The 24845-nt window shown below is 32.3% G+C and overlaps 3 protein-coding genes across 3 annotated transcripts; 1 reads left to right on the top strand and 2 right to left on the bottom strand.

Moving 5' to 3' along the window:
• Positions 1–161: 161 nt before the first annotated feature.
• Positions 162–6119, top strand: LOC134246016 (uncharacterized). The gene is made up of 6 exons (XM_062728270.1): positions 162–481; positions 1326–1472; positions 3408–3485; positions 3749–3946; positions 4137–4283; positions 4809–6119. Exons 1-6 carry the CDS (start codon positions 281–283, stop codon positions 4989–4991), a joined length of 954 nt encoding a protein of 317 aa, XP_062584254.1. The 5' UTR covers positions 162–280; the 3' UTR covers positions 4992–6119.
• A 3786-nt stretch (positions 6120–9905) lies between these two features.
• Positions 9906–15823, bottom strand: LOC134246020 (acyl-CoA-binding domain-containing protein 6-like). The gene is made up of 7 exons (XM_062728273.1): positions 15692–15823; positions 13953–14017; positions 13559–13652; positions 12539–12715; positions 12367–12456; positions 10424–10454; positions 9906–10180 (listed from the first exon to the last, which is right to left on the bottom strand). Exons 1-7 carry the CDS (start codon positions 15821–15823, stop codon positions 10035–10037), a joined length of 735 nt encoding a protein of 244 aa, XP_062584257.1. The 3' UTR covers positions 9906–10034.
• A 1698-nt stretch (positions 15824–17521) lies between these two features.
• On the bottom strand, positions 17522–24235 carry LOC134246019 (protein SET-like). Its single transcript, XM_062728272.1, has 8 exons — positions 24080–24235; positions 22036–22217; positions 21321–21443; positions 20069–20182; positions 19571–19738; positions 19357–19384; positions 18330–18394; positions 17522–18130 (listed from the first exon to the last, which is right to left on the bottom strand). Exons 1-8 carry the CDS (start codon positions 24147–24149, stop codon positions 18071–18073), a joined length of 810 nt encoding a protein of 269 aa, XP_062584256.1. The 5' UTR covers positions 24150–24235; the 3' UTR covers positions 17522–18070.
• Between the last annotated feature and the right edge of the window lie 610 nt (positions 24236–24845).

The following is a 24845-nucleotide window of genomic DNA, read 5'->3' as shown; positions in this document are numbered from 1 at the left end:
ATTCGCAGAACTTTCGTAATAAGTGTGTACACAAATAACACTTCGCTAGCCAAGAGTCTCCGATCCGCTCTCCCTTGGATATTTATATCTTACTAAACTTTGCGGCTAGGCCTACTTAACCCAGTTCTTTCCCCGGTCCTCATTTTACCCACATTCCACACAATGATTGATGACGATTTCAACAACGCGTTTGGGGAAAATAGGTCACACATTTACGCGCGGTATTTCCGTTCTTGTAAACAATACGGCGTAGCTGCATAGCTCGGTGCAAAATCAAACCATGGCGTTTGTTTTAAAGAACATAAAGGAATTGCTTAGTATTCCAGATAACACTGCTATGCAGCTGATCCTGCCGGCTTCATTGCTTGTGTTTACAGTTACTGTCCCATGGGGTAGGAAAACTCTAATGGAAATCACCTCGCTAATATTTGCTGTCAAGGGATTTGGAGCACTCCTCTATCCAGAAGCTATAAATTTCTGGGTAAGCAGCTATTTGAAACTTTGATATTTTTATCATATTATCATGCATGTAGCACAATTATTCTCATTAGAGAAGTGGACAGCCTTTTGCCTGTGGATGTAGGCGAAAGCATGTCCACTTCTCTAAAGAGAATAGTAGCACAATATACAAGTGCCAATTACTTGACTTTAATAAAATTTCATTAGCATCATAAACTGATAAATTAATGTACAGTGTTTAAATTGCCCATGATAATTTATATTGAAATTCATTTGGGTGCCAGGGAATTGAATTTTTTCTATGTTAATCACAGCTCAGACAAGATCCTCATTTAAAGCCCATTGTAATAACTATCAATTGATGAAACGGTTTACATACATTCCCTGGACACTTTTACAATAAACAATATTATACTTTTATGTAAATTACCTTAATCTGATTCGTTGAGAAACATTTGATAAAAAACACTACTACCTGCTGAATAATGAAGCATACTGCGTAGAAACAGTCAACATTGCTTGACGAGGGGTGGTATTCCAAAAAATAGCGACTGCGCGGAATTTATGCGCACACGGTTCACTGTAATATGTATTTGTATAAAACATTCAGTATAATACAAAAAAATATTGCATGTAGTTGAGTGTAACATTGAAAATTTTCACACCAAGAAAACCATTGTCAACCTTGGCTGCGCCTCGGTTGACAATGGTTTTCTTGGGGTGATTTTCAATGTTACACTCAACTACATGCAATATTTATATATTGTCTACCTGCATTAACATGTACGACTTGAGCATGTTGATCCTTTTTCATCAAAGATGTTCATATATTGTATTATCATTGGTTGCACTTTTTTTATTGTCAGTTTCAAAAAGGACATGCAGATGGCTTACACTTGCAGGAAATTCGTGATATTGGGATAATCTTGATGGCTCTAGCATTTACTCATTTTATGACACGTAAAAACAATGATCGAACCATGGAAATCAGCTTGCTTTGGTCAAGGACTCTGGTAGGTACCATTCACATTATGAAATCATTCATTATCTAATACCAGGGGTATGTATGTGAGAAATAAACCTTTTAATTAATAATTTTAAATTGAATACCATATATACTTGCCTATAAGTCGGTTTTATGGAAGTTAAATTTTAGTCCAAAAGTCTATGTCTGACTTACAGACGAGTCATAAAAGAGTTAGACTAGTATTTGACCAATTGTCTGGACAGCGAAATGCAATATTCTTTATAAATATTTTCAACAGTTATCGGTGAACTTGGTCTGGATTTAATATGTCAATTTTTAGCTCTACTGGTCAGAGACCAGAAGAGCTTATGCGATAGTAATGCGTCCGGCGTCCGTCCGTCTGTCTGTCTGTCTGTCTGTCTGTCCGTCTGTCTGTCCGTCTGTCTGTAAACAATTTTTCAAAACGCTACTCCTCCTACAATTTTAGTCTGATTTCAATTTAACTTGGCACACAAGTAGACTACACTAAGATACATAGAATAGTGCATGGGTTTTTAATTTTGATGAACGGTGTTGCCATGGTTACTAAAAATAGAATTTTTTGTGAAATTCCTTTAAAACGCTACTCCTTCCACAGTTTTGGTCTGATTTCAATATAACTTGGCACACAAGTAGACTACACTAAGATACATAGAATAGTGCATCTGTTTTTGATTTCGATGAACGGTGTTGCCATGGTTACTAAAAATAGAATTTTCTGTGAAATTCCTTTAAAACGCTACTTCTTCCACAGTTTTGGTTTGATTTCATTATAACTTGGCACACAAGTAGACTACACTAAGATACATAGAATAGTGCATCGGTTTTTGATTTCGATGAACGGTGTTGCCATGGTTACTAAAAATAGAATTTTCTGTGAAATTCCTTTAAAACGCTACTCCTTCTACAGTTTTGGTCTGATTTCAATATAACTTGGCACACAAGTAGACTACACTAAGATACATAGAATAGTGCATCGGTTTTTGATTTCGATGAACGGTGTTGCCATGGTTACTAAAAATAGAATTTTCTGTGAAATTCCTTAAAAACGCTACTCCTTCTACAGTTCTAGTTTGATTTCAATATAACTTGGCACACAAGTAGACTACACTAAGATACATAGAATAGTGCATCGGTTTTTAATTTCGATGAAGGATGTTGCCATGGTTACTAAAAATAGAATTTTCTGTGAAATTCCTTAAAAACGCTACTTCTTCTACAGTTTTGGTCTGATTTCAATATAACTTGGCACACAAGTAGACTATACTAAGATACATAGAATAGTGCATCGGTTTCTAATTTCGATGAAGGATGTTGCCATGGTTACTAAAAATAGAATTTTCTGTGAAATTCTTTAAAAACGCTATTCCTTCTACAGTTTTGGTCTGATTTCAGTATAACTTGGCACACAAGTAGACTACCCTAAGATACATAGAATAGTGCATCGGTTTCTAATTTCGATGAACGGTGTTGCCATGGTTACTAAAAATAGAATTTTCTGTGAAATTCCTTTAAAACGCTACTCCTTCTACAGTTCTAGTTTGATTTCAAAATAAGTTGGCACACAAGTAGACTACACAAAGATACATAAAATAGTGCAATGGTTTTTGATAAGTACATACCAGTAGAGCTACAGTCTCGACAGAGACTTCTGGTTTATTCTAAGAGTATACATTGATTACAAGTATTTATATAGTACATGTATTAAAATATTTTGTTTTTTAACCTCGAGAGGGCATTATCTATTTCTTCATTAATTTGAAGTTTAAAAAGTTGTACAGACTTATAAGCGGGTCAAAATATGGCAAATCCCTGCAAAATAACCTAAAAGAAATACAACTGAGCTATAGGCGGACCGACTTGTAGGTGAGTATATATGGTATATCATAATAGAGAAGATATACAAATGATAAAGGTCAAATTCTTTCTTTCTTGTTTCAAGTTCCTGGGAGCACTTTTCCTCCTCAATGTTGTACGGCTGATAAATTATGAAAGCATGAAAGAAAAATTATCTCTGTATGTAAGTATTGTTTAAAAATTAATTTGAACTTTTTTCACATGACAATGATGATGACCAAAAAAAACAACTATATTACACACAAATTTAAAAAGAGTACAATAAGAATAGATTAAATAAGAGCATCTTGAATTCTCTAAGAGCATCTTTGATAGATAAATAGAAGAATCCTATGCAACCTAAAAAATCGAAACATCATAGAGACAATGCCAACACAATTTTTGGAAGCATTTAATAACAAGAAACCTGTACATTTTCCCCCTCAGGTTGAGAAGCTTGCCGTGTTGATGACTGGGCTGTATTTTGTGGCTTTTCTTTATTACTCCTTGTGTGAGGATGACTGGGGAGGAAGTACAGAACAACTAACGTCCAAAACCCACCTTCATCTCCGGATAGACTTCATCATGTTCTTCATGACTGGGATCATTGCATACTGCTTTCCTGACACTATTGCTACATTCCAGGTATGAAATTTAGATTTTAAAGAAAGAAAACAATCTTTTTGGAGAAAAAATAATTTCAACGGAAAATTAATTTTTTGAATGTCGTGTTCCTGTTGTAATATTTTGGAGCTCAAGTAACACATTCTTTTAATGCTCACAATAAACTGTTATTAGGGGAAAAATATAATTATTTTTTTAAATGATTTTAAAGACAAAACTGAATTCCCTGGACAATCTGCATAGATACATGGCACGAGTCATGGGAGCTGGATTTATAGCTCTCGCAATATCATCTGGAAGAGCTAACAACAGCCACAATGAGGAAGACAAGAAATCGCTGCTTCTTGGTCATGGCTTGGTGAGTTGTTTTTCTCTTGAATTAAATAGGTTCATTATAATAAACGTGTTTGCTGCATAAGTAGGTCACAGGTGGTGAAAAAATAAGCCTCAATGGGACTCGAACCTTGAGCCTCCCTTGAGGCGTACCGTACCAGCGCATTAACAACCGAGCTATCGAGACCCAATGTATTGACTGACTTTCACGCACCTTTGAACTTGGTGACAATTATTGTCACCAAGTTCAAAGGTGCGTGAAAGTCAGTGAATTGTATTGATCATCATAATTGTTATAGGTAAAGAAACTTTCAGGTCTTAAACGAATATGAGCCATTATATTCCATTCTACCTACGAAGAAATTTATTAAATTTACAGCTTGGAATTTGTACGAGAGCTTTGAAAACACCTGTAATACAATAGCTGTGGTACAAACAGGGATTTGAATCTGATCTTCATTCTTCAGATAACCTGAAAAGTGGTCATCTATTCTGATTGTCACTGTGTCATTTAATTAATACTCCTCATGTTTTTTTTTTTTTGTTTCAGGCAAATGGATTGTTTTTCCTGACCATGTTGTTATGTCAGCTGTTCTCTGACATATTCTCTCAGTGGCATATCTACGGAATGCTAATTGTCCTTCTGGCTGCAGTGAATGACTTTGTCGGGTGTGAGATAAAAACCATGGTACAGAACTTCAAGAGAGAACTCTCCTATGCAAAAGAAGATTAAATAGTCTACACAACCGACCAAAAAAAAAATTAAAATTTAGCCTGTAGATTCTGTAAAGCTTAAAGAATTATGTTTCTCAAAATCAAAATGTTATTTCACAGAAAGCTTCTCACTGCATGCTTTTCATTTAATGAAAATTTTCTAAGAGGTATTTGTATTTAATTTTCAATTTGCTTTTGGCCTGTATACTCCAAATCTCCATAATGCATCTTATTATTCAACAGACATTCATTTCTTCACATATATTTGACTTACTAGTAACTGAACCAAATGAACTCTGGTATTTAAATTCTAGTTATAGTGGCCATTGGTCTTGTTGTAAAACTCTTTTATGAGTGGTTGTTGTATTTTTTTGTCATTGTTAGTTCACATCTTAATATTTGTAGTGTATTCCAAGTTATTGTAGTGTACTTGTATGAATCATATCATAACATTCAAAAAAAGCTGCATTGATGTATTTTAAACACCTTTTTTTAACTTTTAAGTGTGATGTAAGCAGGTTACCATTTTCTTGTGACAGTTTTAGAAAGTTTACATAATGCCAAGTATGTATTTTGTCCTCTTTTTAAAGCACTGAATAGAATTTCACATACTATATGTTTTGTATGTTGTTCAAAATGTGCAATTCATGATTACTGCCAAAATATAAATACGCATACATGTACATGTAAGTACCTAGTGCTGATTTACGAGTGTGCTTTTAGGTCCGCGACCTGCTAATGTGCTTAATTTAGTGAAGTGCCATTCACAGCATGTTTAAAATTTTGACCATTTTTTTTAAATGCCTGTACATGTGACATTATTTTCAATTGTATTTGATCAGTCATTGGGGTAAAAGTGCGAATGATAATGAAATGTATTTATTTGGTAATTACTATATATTTATGAAGTAAACTGTTTTGCTCAACTTTCAGAATTTTAAAGAAACACTTTTTTCCAACCATTATATAGTATTGTTTCATTTTCAACAGAAAATTTTCATATATATACATTGTAGCTTTCTTATTAAATAATTCCACTTCTATTTTGCATGCATTTCCATGTTCACAGGGAGTGGGTGCAGCACATAAATGTTTAAGACTCTTTTGTATCGTGCCTTGGATTGCCTATTAAAGATAAGACAAAATATATGCATCTCTCCATTTTCAACAATGCAATCAGAACACTATTTACTTTGTTCAGTTAATGAGTTATATGATGTATGCATCATGTGTTAAATTTTTACAATATTATATATATAATCTTCTAGAAATAATATGAATTGTTAGTTAAAATCTATCAAATCCCAAAAAATATTTATCTTTAGATTTTTCCTATAACCATTGATCATTGTAATTTTAGTTAATTGAGACTATTTTCACAGGGCAGCACTATTGTCTATACTCTATTCTAAATAAAGCTTTTATTTTCACATCTTCATTTGTTGTTCATATAATATCAAAATAAAGTTGGCTTGCAGTTATACATAACATTGTTGATCATGTCAAGGTAGCAGCACAAATTAATTCTCTGTCCAAACGGAGTAATTTGAAGCAAATATTCATGCAGTGAATTTGTCGATAATTGATGGATGAAATTAACCCAGTTTTGTAAATCTTATCATCTTGCTTCATTCATAATAAACAAATACACAATTAACTCCTAGTGTGAGTGTAATTGAAAAGCTTTTTTTTTTATCCTGCTTCATTCATAATAAACAAATTGACAAAAAACCACTTTTTACTAAAAAAAGCCAAAATATAGTAAAATTAAAAAAAAAAATTACAAGGACAATATTGGCAAAGGGAGATTTCAGGAATTTTCAAAAGATGAAATGTGACACTATTTTGATGTACCAATGAAAAGAGCATATGATGGCATATTAAGATCAAAACACATCTTTTAATATTGAAAATGGCTTTAACTTTTAAAAATGGCAGAGACAAAATTCATGTGATAAAAATCAAATTTCATGTAAAATGTAAAGGAAACTGCATTAAATTTTTATAAGAATTACAGTTTGACTCAAAAATCTTGAAAAACAGAACTTCACCTAGATATTCAAAGATGTGATATATTTTCCAAATTTTATTTTAATATATATTAACAGTTTCAAGATTACATGAGCAATAAATGAAAAAAAAGATATTTTATAGTCACTGGTATTGACAAAAAAAATAATATAAAGTTATAAAACATCTTTTTAACACAGACAAATTAAATGCAAAAGTGTCCTGCATTACAATGCCATTAAAATTACTTTGGGAGTCACATTTTTTTTCTTTATTTTAATATATATTACAATTTCTTACATGTAAAACTATTTTGATCGCAAAAAAAATAATAAGTTTAATATAAGTAAATGCAAAAATGACTTTGTGTCTGACAGTGAAACAGTGAAGACATGCATGTAAATTTTCATATATCTTTCCAATGCAATATTATGAACTTTTAACATACACTGTAACTCGTTCTATTTGAATGTTTAATCATTATCATGAAATCATCATTAAACATTTTACTAAAGTAATTAAACATTTTACTAAAGTAATAAAACATTTTACTGAAAACATATTATGCTGGTAATGAATTCTATTTTATAACACTTTAAGTCTTAAAATGTGAAAATATCATAGGCATAGGTTTTCGGTACATAGACTCTCACAATTCAAAGCATATTCAGTGATACTAAGAAGTAAACATATACAATGTACTTGTATTGTAAATTTATAATACACGTTTATTAATTTGCTAAGTTGTTACTTGTAAGAATTTGGCAAGATTTTACAAAGGAAATCCAAAATTTTCTATGACTGCTACAACTGGGTTTTATTGCATCATAAATGCAGTCAATATAATTATGACTTATTTGTAAGTGTGACCTAAATTGAAGGTGGAATCTTTACATTGGATTCATAGGAAAGTATACAGTTCAAACAAGAAATAAGGTTATTTCAGATACATGTCATTAAAACCTTGCAAGAACAAAAGTACATAAAATTGAAAAAAAAAAAACAAGAAAAAAAACATTCTAAAAATTCAGGGGAAAAAAACAGAAATAAATAAAACTCAACTAAAATGAGATTTTCTTTGGTATAAACTGATATACCACAAAACATCAATATAAACACACTTAATAACAAATGCAGTATTTACAATGCAAATAGAACTAAAAGAACACATCCAGGAAAATACAGTGTACATCTGAAAAATCTAAACCAGGCAAAATTGATAAATTCAAAGTATCTTAATACTAGGATTCTTTCACCATTTCATTAAAAGTATACATCAGTCATCTTACAATATAAATTTTCATTTGAAAAAAGATGTGAAATTCTGGTATCTATTAAAAGTACAATTATATTTTTATGACAAAAGCATAACATGCCTTAAACACTTCTTTTTTTAACCAAAGAATGATTTTGTTAACAAATTGTTTAGTAAACATGAGATGTTTGTAAAACACTTATCCCCCCCCCCAATAATTGGAATTTTTCTACGTCCATTGGGAATAACTATGTCTAAAATGGCCTGATTGTACCCAAAACAGAACTTGACCAAGCTATTCTTATGCTTAATATGTATACCAAATTTCATTTCAACAAGTGCAACTTCTGCAAAACAAATGGACGGAAACTGATGGTGGACCGACCGACCAACTGACAGCAGCAAAGCAATATACCCTCCATTCTTCGAAGGGGGGCATAATAAAAATTATTTGTTTAATTAAACATTCATTTCTCAATTTGATTTCTTACATGCAAATACCATAGGTAAATTTTATGCCTCCAATACTGATAAATTACAGGTAAACTTCGTTATCTCGACATCGACGGGACAGTCGGAAAATGTCGAGATATGAAATGTTTTTATCAGAGTTTCGACGTCCTTAATTTTACTACATAGTAAAACCATAGATCTAAACTGAACAGACATGTTACTACCTACATGTCTTCAATAAGACTGTAGCTCGTTTGTTTCAGGTATCCCTCTATATTTATTTATTAGAGAATCTAAGAAGTTATATATTCGCAAATGTTATTTATGAAATGCTTTCTTTTTTATCGAAATCTCATTTTAATAAAAACCGTTTTCCATCCAGCATTCTCTCGTGCCACTAGCTCTGTCTACGATATGCGCTCTATAAACTCCACACCGGAACGGTACAAAGTCGACTTCCGAAGATATGGAAAAAAATTAATGTATATTTTTAAAATTATTTCATTTCACTTCTTTTTTATTTTATAATAATTCATCATTAATTTTCATTTTATTTTCAAGCCAAAATTTAATTGGAATTGCGCATTTAACAAACTTCATGATGTTACATATGCATCCATATTACGGCTGATGCAATAGTCGTGCATGTCGTTGTTTTGATTGATTCCTGTTGAATGCATTCTTACAATTATTAAGTTTAATTGAATTCAATGTGTATATTGTTCATTGTTATTCAGTGACTTTTTCAAATAAAATGTTTAAGTTTTGTTAGATTTCGACATAAATAAATGCTTGTACATTTACGCAGAATCAAGATTTATCAATGATATTACCCAAGCTGAATATTAAACAATTAACATATTAGGGACGCCGAGGGGGCTTGGGATTCCTCTAGAAACACATTTCTACAGATCAGTATGTAGTCAATTGCAAATCATGGGTGTGAAAGGTGTGAATTTCTGACGACGTCGAGATACACGGAGTCGTCAGTGCGTGACGAGCGACCGGCTGACAAACAATTAGGTTAAGTAGAGCAGAAAATTGCCCTGATGTCGACATATACCAGGTAAATTTTGCTCTTGGGACTGTGAAATACGTCGAGATAAGCGGGGTAGTCGACATTACCGAGGTCGACATATCAGAGTTTTTGCAGATCATTTATATAGTAAATAATGCCGGGACCGCGGACGGACGTCGACATATCCCAGGTTGTCGACATATCCGATGTCAAGATACCGAAGTTTACCTGTAATAAATAGAGTTCTTAGGCTTAAATTCTCTAGTATACTAGAAACCTCTCTCCACATTCTGGTTAACATTCAAGAATTGCTCACACATACATAATCAAGTTCCACATTTGTTTAACAGTTGCTTGATCCTTGAGTTGGTCTCTATGTCCTTCACTGTAAGGCCATCCCCGTCCTGTAACTCCAGACTGACCTTAGTCTTCAGCAGTCTCTCCACAATCTCCTGGTGCTCACAACTAACAGCTGTTGAAAACCAAAAGGAACAAATTTTTACTCTATATAACAAATAAGTGCTGGCACAATTGCTATAGAAAATGAAATGGAAAAAATTAGTCAAAATTACATATCAAAACTTTATAGAAGATGATTATTTTATAAATGAAAAAAATAAAACTACTCTATTCATAAAACAGAATATATTTCAATTATGTGCAGCAAAAATGTTTAAAATATTCCCAATAATTAAAACACATTGATGCTACTTGCCATAATGAAGTGCACTCTGTCCATCACTGTCCTATTTAAAACAAAACAAATGCAGTTTTATTAAACAAATCTTGCAGAACTTTTCAATAATGCATTATAACTCCTACTTCCACTTTACAAAAAAATGTATTTAAGGAAGCTCTAAACACCGCACACTAAAGAGCTCTTTTTATAGGGTAGATTTATGCAGTTAGAGTGATCTGCCCTTAGAAGTAAGATTTGAAAAATAGTTATTTAATACAGAATTACACAATTTGTAATACTGTAGAAGTACTTTTTTTCTGTGTGGTATTAATTTACGCTATGTATGCGATCACAATTTCTCCGCGGAAATTTGTCCCATCATACTCAAAATATGTGTAAGGAATATAGTGAGAGTTCAAGAAATCCCACATAAATTTCTACTCGCGCACTAAAGGGAATTATTATGCTTCCTGTCAGTTCGTCTCTATATAACCTATATCCTACTATTCTCACATAGTGTTCTAAGGAATTACATAGCATAAGCATACTATGCCGAAATAGTGCACGGCGTCCACTTTTGAAGAAAATCCGACAGCGCCCATACTGGGGAGCAAACTCATGACCCCGAGTTTCTCAGTCCGACGCGCTACCGATTACGCCACAGACGCTGTTATCTATAGTGTTCTACTGTGATAGATATAAACTTAGTTTCAAATATTTTACACTTAAGATTAAAAATAAACAAAATAATTCTTCTAAGGCTATCTAAATTTAATTCCCTGGTTTTCAGGCCAATTTTCTCCAAAACAGATGCGGGAGGGCGGCATTTTATTTTTCATTTTATTGGCAATAAAGTAGATGAGGGAGGTATTTTTTTTTTATTTTAATTTCGGAATTTTCTTTAACATAAAGATAATTTTTTTAATCACAGATATACTTTCCATTTCTGGTCAAAATTTCTGCTTTATCCATTGCTTAAAAGCGTGTAAACATTGTAGGTAACGTCCTCGAATGTATATTTTCAAACGAAGTAGCGAAAATCTCATTGTAAATGGCTACCGAAAGTGATATTTGAATACTAAACTACGAAACAAATGAGGTCGGAATTTTTTTTCCCGGATTGGTCTCCGCAATACCAACTTTTTATTTTATCAAAAATACAATAAAATCGGTAATGCGGCTACCTCAAAACGGATGCGCGCGGGCCTGAGAACCAAGATTTCAATTTTATATGGCCTAAAATAGTTTCTTTCAACCCCCCTTCCTTCACTCAAATACTACTCTCGAAAACTATATGTAGATTATACCTAAAGCATGGAACGTTCAAAATTAAAGAAAAAGATTGTGATGTACATGTTGCACAAGGTGACGTCATAATAGAGTAGACGAATGCAACAGGTGATGAAACATTATGAATGGAGAAAATATTGCCGTTTTTATACAGTAACAACAGTCAGCATAATAATAACAATAGTGTTGTGTTTTGCGTGGCACTATGCCTAAATAGTAGTCAGGGTTTGACACATAGTGCACTCGCCTCTGGCTTGTGCACCATGTGTCAAACCCTGACTACAATTTAGGCATAGTGCACGCAAAACACAACACTATTATATAAATAGAGATTCCGCGAATGATGACCCCTTGGAAAATAGTAGGTCTACAGTAGATTAAGATATTTTTAGCATTACACAAGACCGAGAATAAGTCATTGAATTCATTATTTTCAATACTTTTCCCAATGTAAGTAAACAGCAGTCATTTCTGCTCACAAACAGTTCATTGTCTTTGAACATTTTTCCTGTGGAAACATGGCAGGTATCCTATGTTATAAATGAAAGAAAAAGTCTTATTATGCACACCTTTATATGATACATTTTTCTCCAAGTCCAAAAAGCAGATTCTATTTATGTTTAGAGCTTCCTTAAAAAATATATATTTGCTGACATCAAAGAAGTTAAACTAATAAATGCATCATAAACCTGTATATTTGGATCAGCATCAAGCCCAAGAAGTGCATTCAACATATCCAGATTTCCTCTATCACATGTCCAGTGCAGAAGGGTCATTCCCTGTCAAAAACCAAAGATGTTGAAGGAAACAATCGCATATAATTACACTTATACAAAGGGAACATATCTGTGTTTAGCTTACATTTTCATCTTGATTATTAACATCAGTTTTAGACTTCTTCAGATACTGAAGAAGATGAGCAGTGTCACCCTCCTTGCACCAATCAAAAGCTGTTTTGTTCTCATCTTTTATCACAGATTCTGTATTGGACATTGTGCTGACAGCTACCCATCCATCACCCTGCTGTTTCTTATCTGCCTGTTGTATTCAAACAGAGTATATTATACATTTATTGCATGATAGTGAGGGAAATATTTTATAAATCATATTCCCCGAGGGCTTTGCCCGAGGGGGAATGCATTCTTCATGTTTCCAAATGCAAACACACATTATACAAATAATTAAAACCTTTGAAATAAACATAAACTTTCAACTTCGGCACCGCTCTCAAAGTCACTTTCATTTTTTACGTAAAGTTATATAAAACCCTTCGTTCAACACATTGTCATCAGTTTTGTACGTAAACCAGGCTATTGTGACGTTACTTCGAAGTTTTCGTTCAATGAACGAGAACTATATTGTGGGAAAATACACTAGGTGTTCTGAAGAGGTGGAATATGATGAAAAGCATGCCGACGGCCAGGAAATATGAAGTTTTAGGGCCCGATCACGTGATAACTTAGAACCAATCAGATAACGCGTTGTTTAGAATATTTATAATGAGGTATAATAATATTAATTAATTCATAAATGCATTAAACAATGCAAACACACAATATTCAAATAATTCAATGTTCATTGCTTACTTTTGCAATTTTGTAGTTTAAAAATTATAATTTTTAATAAATGGCACAATTTTAATAGACACAAACTCTAATACTTGTAGTCTTTTCAGAGCCAAAATCAGGTTAACACACAAATGGAAATGTTCCCATTTAGTTTGATCCTGATAAGACAATTATAATTGTCAAACAACTAATAATAAATGATGACAATCCATCAATATTGCAGTATGAACAAAATGGATGTTTTAGACATTAATTGTGCTTTGTTTGCTTCACCCCACTTCTATACAAATATAGTGCTGCATAACAAACCTACCAAATCCCATCCTGGTACCACTGTCTTAACTTTTGATATGTATTCCCTCTTTGCTTCTTCTTTATTTTTGTTTCCCAAGCTTTTCCATGCCTCCCTGGAATACACAAATACTTGTTTAATATATATGGTTTTAAAAAAGCCATTTATTCTCAAGTTCAGATACACTGTACATGTACTACATGTAAGAGTAATGCATTATCTAACCATATGCATATAACATATGCAAAGTAGAGAATAAAGTTAAACATTCTCCAACTTTATCTACTGCTTTAATACTTATTAATCTTTATGATGGCACAACAGAAAAGATGCCATACTTTGGTCAGAAGCATTTTGCCAAGCAAGTAAAGCAAGAAATGAAGTAAGACAAAAAATTCTTTTGGCTTTACAATACCATTTTTTCTTCCCTTGGAAATCAAACATCCCTGGTTTAGGAGAATTGCAGGGTCCTTCATTTGCCTATTTAAAAAAAGAAAAAAATATTGAACTAAATCTTCTGGAAACCTTGAAATACACAGCACTTCTGAAACATGTAAATTGTCATTTATGAATATTTTCTTTCAAACTTTTGTATAATAGTTAGTGAAGAGTGTGTTTCAATTTGGAATTCGAAATAATTTGCAGAAAAGTGTGCTTTTTTGCTCAAATTATAATTTTCTTTTTCATTTCAGGGCACTGCATGTAGCTTTCTGGTTGTCCATCCTAAATTCTTCAAATCAACAAGCTACATATCTGCAGGTACTAAACTGTAGATTAATGCTATATTAAATAAAAAACAAATAGACATATACCGAATTATATCATTAAAGTTCTGATATACATCAAAATTTACTTAACAATTTAGAACATTCTACATCAACTGGTGCCTGTAGTTCAGTATGTAGATCTGAAAGATGTAGTTGTCACCTATCCAAGAGTTATACAGACTTGTAGTTACTTAACTTGCCTGAAAAGTGAAATAAAGGGAGACTCTTTTCCATCACTAGTAAATCTAGCTCATTAGCTATGCATCATTAATTACCTATACACCAGGGTTGTCCCTAGGAATTGAAAAAGTTTGCAATATTTTTAAAGAGAAGAAAGGAGTTTGGCGCCTTCTCCTACAAGAGGGTTGAGGGGGAATAGCAGAATAACCAAGGGTTTGCATCATTTTTATGGGAAAATTCGCTGGATAATGTCCATGACACTTCTACCACCCAGAGAAGCTTGGCATGAATCCTCTTTGAGTGTCTGGGCCTATTCAATTACAGCAACCAATGTCGCCACCTGGACACCAAGCCAGTACATGAACACAAAGTCCTAGCCCTAGAGCTTCCTGAAGCAGACCTAGAACCTCTTCAATTAAGGCAATCCCTGCTGTTCACAGATACTTTAAATCTGTAAATGGAACCAAGTCCTAGTCCTAGCTCTAAGACTTCCTGAAGCAGGTCGTCAAACACCAGAGTTATCACACGCTTGCCACCAATTTTGTAGCATTGAGCGGTCACCAATCCAAAGATTATACAGGCTTGCTGTTGCTAATATTATACTTGCTTGAAATAAGGGATACCCTACTGTATCACTTGAAAAGTGAGCTCACTAGTGAGGCAGTATTTATGTAACTTACTTATCTACTGTCCGCTACAGATCAAACTGTTGTAAAATGTCATGACTATATATGTACTTGATACTAACCCAATATTCAATAAAACCATCTGTTGTCATATAAAAGGTGTTACAGTTTACATAGGTGTATTTTTTAAAAAGCCTAAAAGAAATATCAATTTATTTTTTAATCCAGCGCACGATTTTTTAACATTTGGCAACCACACTCTGGTTACCATGTTAGATCTACATTTAATGAAATGCTTTTTGCTTATATAATAATTTAAATTGCAGATTTATCAATGCTATTTTAGATGTTTAACAATTTCAAAGGCTGTTTAGATACTGTACTATAGATGCAAAATTTCGTGGCGCTGTATATATTTAATATCGAGACTCTAATATCACCCTGCTTTAAGAAATGAAACAAATAAATTGGACTATTTAACATTTGCCACAAGTTAAGTACACGTTGACGTCGATTTGAGGAAATTCGAGATGCAATGCATAACTACAATAATGAAAAAATTTAAACTCTCGAGTGTTTACCTGCTTAAATCGTGCATATAAGTAGAGTAATTGGTCTTGATTAAAATTACTAGTAGATGAACGAACAAAATTTGTTGCTAATTGGAAGAGCTTGCTTAATTCATCAACTTCATCAACTTCATCGTCTGCCATTTTTTTGTTATGTTCAAACCAAGCTCGTAAAGTTTCCGGGAAAACATATTATTGGTACTTTCGCATATTTTAAAAACTTTTCTATTGTATTTATCCAGTGAGTCAGTGTCTATGTCAGACCTAGACGATTGTCCAAAACATACAAAAAGCAGTACTGGTAATTAGATTCATTGTACATGTATTTAATTTTACATTTTTGGTGCTCCCCCCCCCAATCATTACTTTTTAAAAATATTGTCTATTTATTTAACATGTTTACAATAGGAATAAATCTCAAAACCCCAAAATAAGCTTTCTCTCTTCAATGTTTGGGGTATTTTTTTGCCGATTATTTTGGGATTTTGTCCAATTGCAAACATGTTGAAAACCAAATGAATATAAATTGTGCAATAAATACAATAGTAATCTTTAGAATTAGATTACATGATTTTATAGCCATGTTACCTTTTCATCCTGGATTCTTGACTTTTTCAACTGGTCACCACAAATCGCTCTGTTAAAAAATTAGTATGTCAAGAGTTGCACAGCTCCTTGTTCACCTGTCTTTAGATATTAACCTTTTATTCTGAAAGCCAAAGGACACTTCCCCAAGTCACCCATGCTGATGCCTCTGTATGTCTGGTTCTACTAACAGGTCTAGAAGCATCGTTACCTTGTGTCTACAACTTATTCTCCCCTTACAACAGAGTTGAAGGGGATATACCCAGTAGTAATGCATTTGTGTGTGTTAATTTGTCCTTGTGCGAAGCAGGTTACATAATTTACATCACGATTGTTGTCAAAAAAGGTCTTGATTTATAATTAAGCTCTTGCGAGGGGGTGCTCTACTTTAAATAAAACTCCATCTCAAAAGGTTTCTACCTCTGATCAGCATTCTTTGTGCATTTTGCCATTGCAATTTTGTTGCAAATAGATGTGTTAAGACATCAGCTTAATATTACATGTATATACCTGTTTACAAGTAAAAAATGTTTTCTCTAATTACCAGTTTAGAGTAATCAGATTAAAAACATCTTCCGCTGGACAAGACTTCGGTCGTGATTGGGAGGGGTAAGAGACGAGTTAACAAGTTTGGGATATTTTCATAACGTGAATATCCAATTCTTCCAATGTGATGAAATAAATTCAAAGGTATAAATTTTCACCTTTTTCTGAATCTATCCATCAGCTTAGTTGTCCAGAACAATCCCAAAGAAAAAATTAAATATTTCAATTTGATCATGGGGATAAAATTGATTTAAAATGCTCCCATTTTCCACTTTTGATTTCCAAAAGTTTATCCTATAAAATATTTTACACTTTTCAAAATGTTTCATCTCTAGGCCATAAAAAATTAATTTCTTGGTTCTCAGGCCCTCCCTCATCTCTTCCAAGGCTTTGGCTAAATCAATAAAATAAAAACAACAAATCACCTCCATCATCATTTTTTTAGGTTTTGTACAAGGTAAAAAGCTACCTCATCATGTTTTTGGGGCAATCTTTTCATCATATTTCTGCAAAAAACACACATAAAAATATAACTTTGCATGGTCCTACTTTACTGCTTGCTTATTTGTAGTTTCTATTGTTTTTTTAACTTCTCAATACTTAAGATCTTTTTTTTCTGCATCACACACATAAAAATATACATATTACATGTAGTAGTACCACCTGAAATTACTTATACTCCTTTCCATGACAGTTGAGATAAACTCAGAATAAAAATACATGCAAATTTTATTTTGCAAGTTCCTGATATCTGAACAGAAAAAGTCATGACTTGTGATAGCACAAAATGTTTGATCCTGACATGCCTTGGTCAATATCCAGCACAATGGAAAAATGTTCCAAGTGGGAATAACTGAGACATACACAGTAACACAATCAACTTTCAATTCAGAAAATTCAAAGAACGGCCCAAACAAAGTCTTAAATATTATTTAATATTAAATTTCTCATTTCAAATTTTCTTGTTTAAAAATTACACAAAATTATTGTTACTCTTTAAATTTCATGTTCCCTTAATTAAAAAGTCTTCAATAGTAGAATTCACAACACAGAAATTCCTTAAAGAACTTAAAACATTTGTATCAATAAAGACTTTGCACCGTAAACAAACAGGCTTGTAATGTTATGACACACCCAAGACATCTATTATCTACTTTAACAATGCACAATGAAAAGTCATGAGAATCTGTGTGGATGAAATGTTAACTGTCTCATGGTAAAAAAAGAATGATAACAATGAATTATGGTTTCCATGGCAGTTCACCCTTCATCTTCCCCATCATCTCCCTCATCTTCACCATCCTCATCTCCTTCACCTTCCTGTAAACAAAGCACAAACATCATATACAGTGACATTTTCTTAAATGACTGAACTTGTTTTGTATTACAAGACTTATAAGACCATTCTATTTCATATTTAAAAAGTGAAAACATCAATGCACTGTATTTCAAAGTATCAAATATTCCTTTGAACTGCAATATGCTTTCATCTACAATGTATTACTGTTTTCACACTTACCTCTTCTTCACCCTCATAATCTTCCTCATCTTCTTCATCCATCATGCCCTCCTCATCCATATCATCTAAAGTAAATGATACGGAAATTAAAAACAGACTCCCCAACACGTTTCTTAATGAATGAACTGATCAGGTAGTTTATTTCTGATTCATTTCATGGTGTCTGCATTTAAAGAAGCTAAAACACTAGGGTCTAGAATATATTGGCAAAGAAAACTTTATACTCTACAACAGAAATTGTCTTTATCTTCATGGGACATATCACATAAAACTTTAAAATATAAATTAGAGGAACATCATAGAAACAAAATCAGTGAAGAATTAAAGAACTTTTCTAAACCAAATTCTGGGAAATCAACTTTTTATAGTATTAATATAATTGATTTAAATGAATATAAATTACAAAACTATCTATAATTACCAAAGAAGAAATCTGAAAGAACAATCCTAACAAAACTAAGAATTAATGCTTATACACTACATTTTGAAATGGAGAGATACTCAAGGCCACCTATTCCTAGAGAAAAACCGTGTATGTCAATTGTGTAAATTTTATGATCAATGTAGATTACAATGTTGCGATATATTTAATGCTCAATGTTACATGAAGGAAAACCCTATTATTGACATTATCAACCCTGCAGGTATTAAAACTGCTAGAGGAGTATAGAACTGTAACTTTTTCAAAAAGTGCTTTGATATTAAGAAGGAAAACCTTCAATAAACCTGATATTTTTTCTTTGATATTTTATTTTATGTATGTTAATTGTTGTATTCTATTTTATGTATGTTAATTGTTGTATTCTATTTTATGTATGTTAATTGTTGTATTCTATTTTATGTATGTTAATTGTTGTATTCATGACTATATACCAATGTGTGATGGTGCTGTCAATAAATGAATTGAACTAAATTGAATAGCAAGTACTTAAGTATTTCAAAATTGTACTTAAATTAACATAGCAAATGGGCTTTCCACATTAAAGTAAATACTTTAAACAAACACCCAGTGTCCCTACACACTTACCCCCTCCATCCTCCTCTATTTCTGATGCCTAAAAATATAAAACAAAGAACTATAAATCAAAAACTTCCCCAAACAGCCCCGTCATAAATGATCGACCAGCATTTTTAGTGACTCTGCTTTAAATGTAGATTTCTCATGTGTGGCATAAAAAAATAGCTCTCAAGTTACTCTGTCATAAAAATTTTGATGGATTTCTAAAAGACCAAAGACTTACCAAATAGTACTGCAGTGGGTTTGGCCAGATATCGTCTTTAATGACTTCCCCTAACTCGTCAGCCCCAGCGTCCCCGTGATCTGTGAACCAACAGAAGAAGGATTCTTGTTCCTCTACATTTCTCTTTCTCCCTCCTTTACTTGGGGTACTTGATTTCTTTGTGAGGTCCTAATAATCAATAAACTTAAATTGTACACGTTTAACATTATTTTCAGTTGAACAAGATCCATGCAAACATGTTAAAAAATCCCCTTCAGGTTTGTGAACTAATACTTTCATACAGTAACAATTCAAGCATATATATCAATGCTGATAGAATGACCACATTTCATATTAACAAATAGTTTATAATTACCAACAATTCTGAGATCATTTTGGCATATGATGATTTTCACTTTTAAGTAAAACAGAGTAAATATTGTCATTTGTATTTTGTCAGTTTTAAATTTGTACTCTAAACAAATTCGAGTCAATAGCCTTGATAATTACAAAACCTACCTTTCCACTTTTCCATTTGATGGGTGTTGATTTTGATGATGGTTCTCCTGTTTCATTCAGGTGAAATTCTTTTGATATAACATCATTCTCAAAGTATTGGTTACTATCAAAATACTGAAAGAGAAAGGGAGTACAAATATTGAATCTTGTTTTTCTTTTAAACAACCAATCTTTCATCTTCAAGAATATTCATTTGCATCATATGAATTGCATTACTGTATGTAACTTGTAAGCATGTCTTTTTAGTAAACTGTTTATTTTTGATGGTATGGGGTCTCTTAGAAGTGAAATTAGACTTGATTTTAAAATTTTTAATAAATTCGGATTCCATAGTTAAAATTCTGTTGGTGAATTTTCAAATCTCATTTGACAAAAAAGATGCCTTGTATCTTTTAGTCCCAAAATGATGAATTAGCTTTTGAAAAAGTACCCTGCAGAGTTTCTGAAAATATTGGTCCTACCCGCAAAACCGATAGAAAATCGAAATGTCCGATGAAATTGGCTATAGTACCCGTCCGTGCGACCGATTGTGGTGAGGGCTTGTCCTGATTAATTTATTGCACTCTGATCTACTGCGAAGTCTTCATAAATGAAAATTTTCAATGCAGCAAGCTCGTATTCTTTGTAAATGTCCATAATCTTATCAATTTTGCAATTCTACTTGACTTATTTACTTCCAAAAATGACTGTTTTTTTCCTAATCCGAATTTCCTCCATCCCTCTGTTAATGGTAAAGACATGCAGTATATAGGTCATGAAGAGCAATGTCCACTGAGGAAACGTAAAGATAATTTAAATTTACTTTTATTTTGAATTTCTATCATAACTGCTATTTATATATGATTCAAATTTACAAGTGAGTATTTAATTGTAATTTTAAAAAGAATTCTAGTAACCACAAGACATTTTCTTTTTCAAAATTTTTTTTTTTTCATAATTTCTTGTTTCTTTCCCCCAACATTTACTTGGGGCTAGTAACTTTATTGCTGCCAGGAGCCTGTATAGTTGCATAACCCTGGTATCACAATCAGTGTTAAATTGGTGAGCCCTGATGAAAATTTATACATATTCAATGCCATTTAAAATATACCCTGTAAATTGTAATAGTATTCTAAAATTTATTCGGACTGATAGAATATGCTTTGGACTGGTAGAACGCATTTAGTCATCAGTCTGAATGACTGATAGAAATATTTGGTTTTCGGAAACTCTGCCCTGTAATCACCCAATACATTCCAGCAAATATACTCACAAAGTTTATTTTGTATCCAGATTTTATATCCTCAAACTCCTGAACTTCGACTTTTGTAAGAAACTGTAAGGCTTCTTCATCCTCTTCATTTAATAATGCAGATATTTGTGGATGGTTTACAAACTATTGTATTAGTTAAGGTCAGTCAATTTCAAAAGATGTAAAATCAAAAGTCTTTCATAAATTGCAATAAATGAAGTTAAATATAACTTGAACAAATAGAGTAATCACCTAAACGTAAAATAACCTAGACACAAGAATGTTGCACCATTGTATATAGACTTATTTTCTGCCTATTATAACAGCAAATAATCCACTTTTATTTGCGTGCGAGAAACATTTTGAAGTTTTGCGACCTACTCTAACTCATAGATAATAATCACCATGAACCATTTATTTTGCTTTGTATTTGTTGAGAATGTATCCTCAGTCGCGAAAATTAATCATTGCAGATTGATTTCAAACTGACGAATCACGAATAAATGTTGACGCAAATAATAGTTGGTTTACAGTAATGCTGTCTTCCTTGAATTCACCCTAATTTCAATTATTCTTTAAATTCACCCTAATTTCAATTATTCTACATGCAAGGGGGATAAAATCTTCCTGTGATAACATAAAACATGCCCTGTTGTATCAAATGTCAAAGAATGAATGAAAATAACAGTTATACATTCAAAAGCATGTGGAATCTTGCATTATTTTTCAAGGATACAGATGTTACCCAGAAGTTGGGTATTTTTGCTATAAGATCTGATCTTTTGGAGTAGTAAGGTTGTCGTAGCTTATTGTACTTTTGTTCAACTTTGAGAATTTCTTCACTGGCCTGTTCATTCAGTCTGTCTATTTCATTCTGAACTTCATCTATCTGCTCAATGGCCTCCTGTTGCTCTTTGTCTGTGGAAAGATTTATTTCCCAATTAAAACAAAAAGAAACATGAAAAGCAGTTCAATTTTTGAGTTCTCAAAGTGCATTATCTGATCTTTTTTATATTATAAATATAACAAAGTGTCTCCTATCAAATCGTTAGAGTATAAATCATGAGTGGTCATTTGGTCATTACGTAATCTCTTTTAGATAGTATTGTCTACTTTTCAAAAAAGGAACTGAACATACAAATCATATAAATCCAACCATTAAATTCAATAAAGGATGCCAAATATTAAAAACTTATTTTCAGGTGAATCAGTGGTTTTTAACTGCAAAATGATGGATAGATTCTTTAAACTGTGGTAATAGGTAACTACAACTTAATCACTTTTGAATGCTATCGTTTTGTAAGGCTGTTTAAAATTAATTCTATGTTTAACGTCACCCGCGCGCGTAGGTTTTGGAGAAATTCGTCTTTGAAAAAAACAAACAATTCGGAAAACAGAAAATGTGCTTTGAAACTGCAGTAAAGGCACTTGGTGTTTTATTAAAAGAAAACTAGAGAATTAAACAGTTTGGAACCATGGATGTAAGTAAAAACTAGACGATTTTTATGATTGAAGTTAATGACGAAGTCTAGTTTGTTGATTTTTTGGTCAGTCTTCAAATCACATGTACAGACTTTGACAGTGACTGTCAAATGTTGGCTGAACTTTTGATTGTAATTTGGAGAGAATCGCAAAACTTTTTATTAAGTGCAAAGTGTGTCAAAAACCAATATTCCGAATATACAGTGAGAAGCATCATTTAATTAATTCTTCTTAAATAGTTTCACATTAAAATATTTTTGTAAAAAATTAAAGGAACAGTAATGAGTAAGATATTTGATTTCCAAATATTAAACAAATAGCTTTTTTTGGGGATAATTTCATTTTAGGTGAATCAGTGGTTTTTAAATTCCAAAATGAATTCAAGGTATTTAATATAATCTAACAGCAAATATCTTTCAAACTGCTAGTAGTAATAAGTAAACATAATTCAATTTGTATTTCAACTTTTTAAATATTGTCATCAATAATTTTAATTGTAGATATTGATCAACTATTCACAAGAAGCATTTGCCTCCAGGATACCATGGACATGTGGCAATATGAATCCAAAGGACAACTGAGGCCTAATTAAAAGCCACTTTCCTTCAGTACTAGACTACATTGTTTGCTAACAAAAAGACTCAGACTGATTTACATACTAAGGAAAAACTCTGCCAGGGAAATTAATCTCAGGTGTCATATCAAAAACTCATTATTATATGTTTTTAATGTATGAATAGGTTAATTTGAATAAATTCACAATTGTTTAAAATTTTTGTTTGTTTATTTTTTTCTTCATTTTGAACTTTAATGTGACTTAAACCTTTGAACAGCCTAATGAATAAAACTCAGCTAAATTATCATTATTATATGTTTGTATTCGGCTTCATCAAGCTACCTGCAGCCAAATCAAGAGCGACTTGTGGAAAATATAGAAGCAAGCCGGTTAAAACCGGAAGTGGATAAATATGACGTCACACAATAACATGAAATTTTGGAGCCAAAGATAGCGTAGCTCCCTATACAACGCATCTCCTCCTGAATATTTGTCTAAAATTTGATCAACTATAACAGCAAATGAATTTACACACGTTGTTTCAATCTTATACAACATACTAATGCCCAGAAACTCAGGCAAGTGACTCAACTCAATTCAACAAAAGAGAAGTCGCACATGGCTCACAATCGGAATGATGTACTATCGTATGACAATTTTTTTAAGCAAATAGTTGGGTAAATTGCTACCTTTGCACATTCAATACACAATAACATAACTCTCATTATCACTGTTCACTCACCAGCTTGTTCGTCTGCGTTATCATGATTGTTTTTCCCCTCTGGCTTGCTCACTTTGGCCGGAGTCGCCATGTTTTCAGGAGTTCATGCAAAAGGACATATTACGCATGCGCACCGGGAACATGCGCGCCAATTGGACTTCGATCCCGAAATATATTTTAGACTGAAACTGAAACTGTTGTGTACAAACTGAAACAGAAACAGAAGTCAGTAATTATTTTGCATCCTGAATCTCACAAAATTTTAAAGAATAGATAATTATATTATCTTATGGATAACATCATCAGAGTATTTTATTCATTCTTATTTGAATTGAATTGAAACATATTTTATTGACAAAGTCAAAGGGATCGGACACAAGTTCGTCCTCTCCTAATATAACATTTCGTAAAATTGCCAAAATAAAAAAACGTAAATACATATGGTTTACTACATACATTGTATACATCGTAGCAATAGAAAGGAAAAAACAAATAAATTCTTTAAATGTACAAATTTGATTTGAGATGGTAAGAGAAAAAAAAGTAAACTTATTTTGAAAAACTTTTTATTTCAAACCCAAGAACAGACGACACGTACCTTAATATAAATATAACATTTTTTTCTGAGATTTTATCACTGAAGTATTGCTACTTTTTACTAACAAAAAAATGAGGTACCTTACCAGGAATTTGTGCAAGATATCAGATGATGATGTTTCCCACATAATCCTTTTGGAAATAACTTGAATTGCCAATATCAAATTGAAAAATATTATAGCATTTTAAT

This window comes from Saccostrea cucullata, unplaced genomic scaffold, assembly GCF_032062105.1.
Source record: "Saccostrea cucullata isolate Sc308-1 unplaced genomic scaffold, CSIRO_AGI_Scuc_v1 ctg342, whole genome shotgun sequence".
Lineage (NCBI taxonomy): Eukaryota > Metazoa > Mollusca > Bivalvia > Ostreida > Ostreidae > Saccostrea > Saccostrea cuccullata.
The sequence above is the reverse complement of the archived record's forward strand: the minus strand, read 5'-3'. Positions and strand labels throughout refer to the sequence as shown.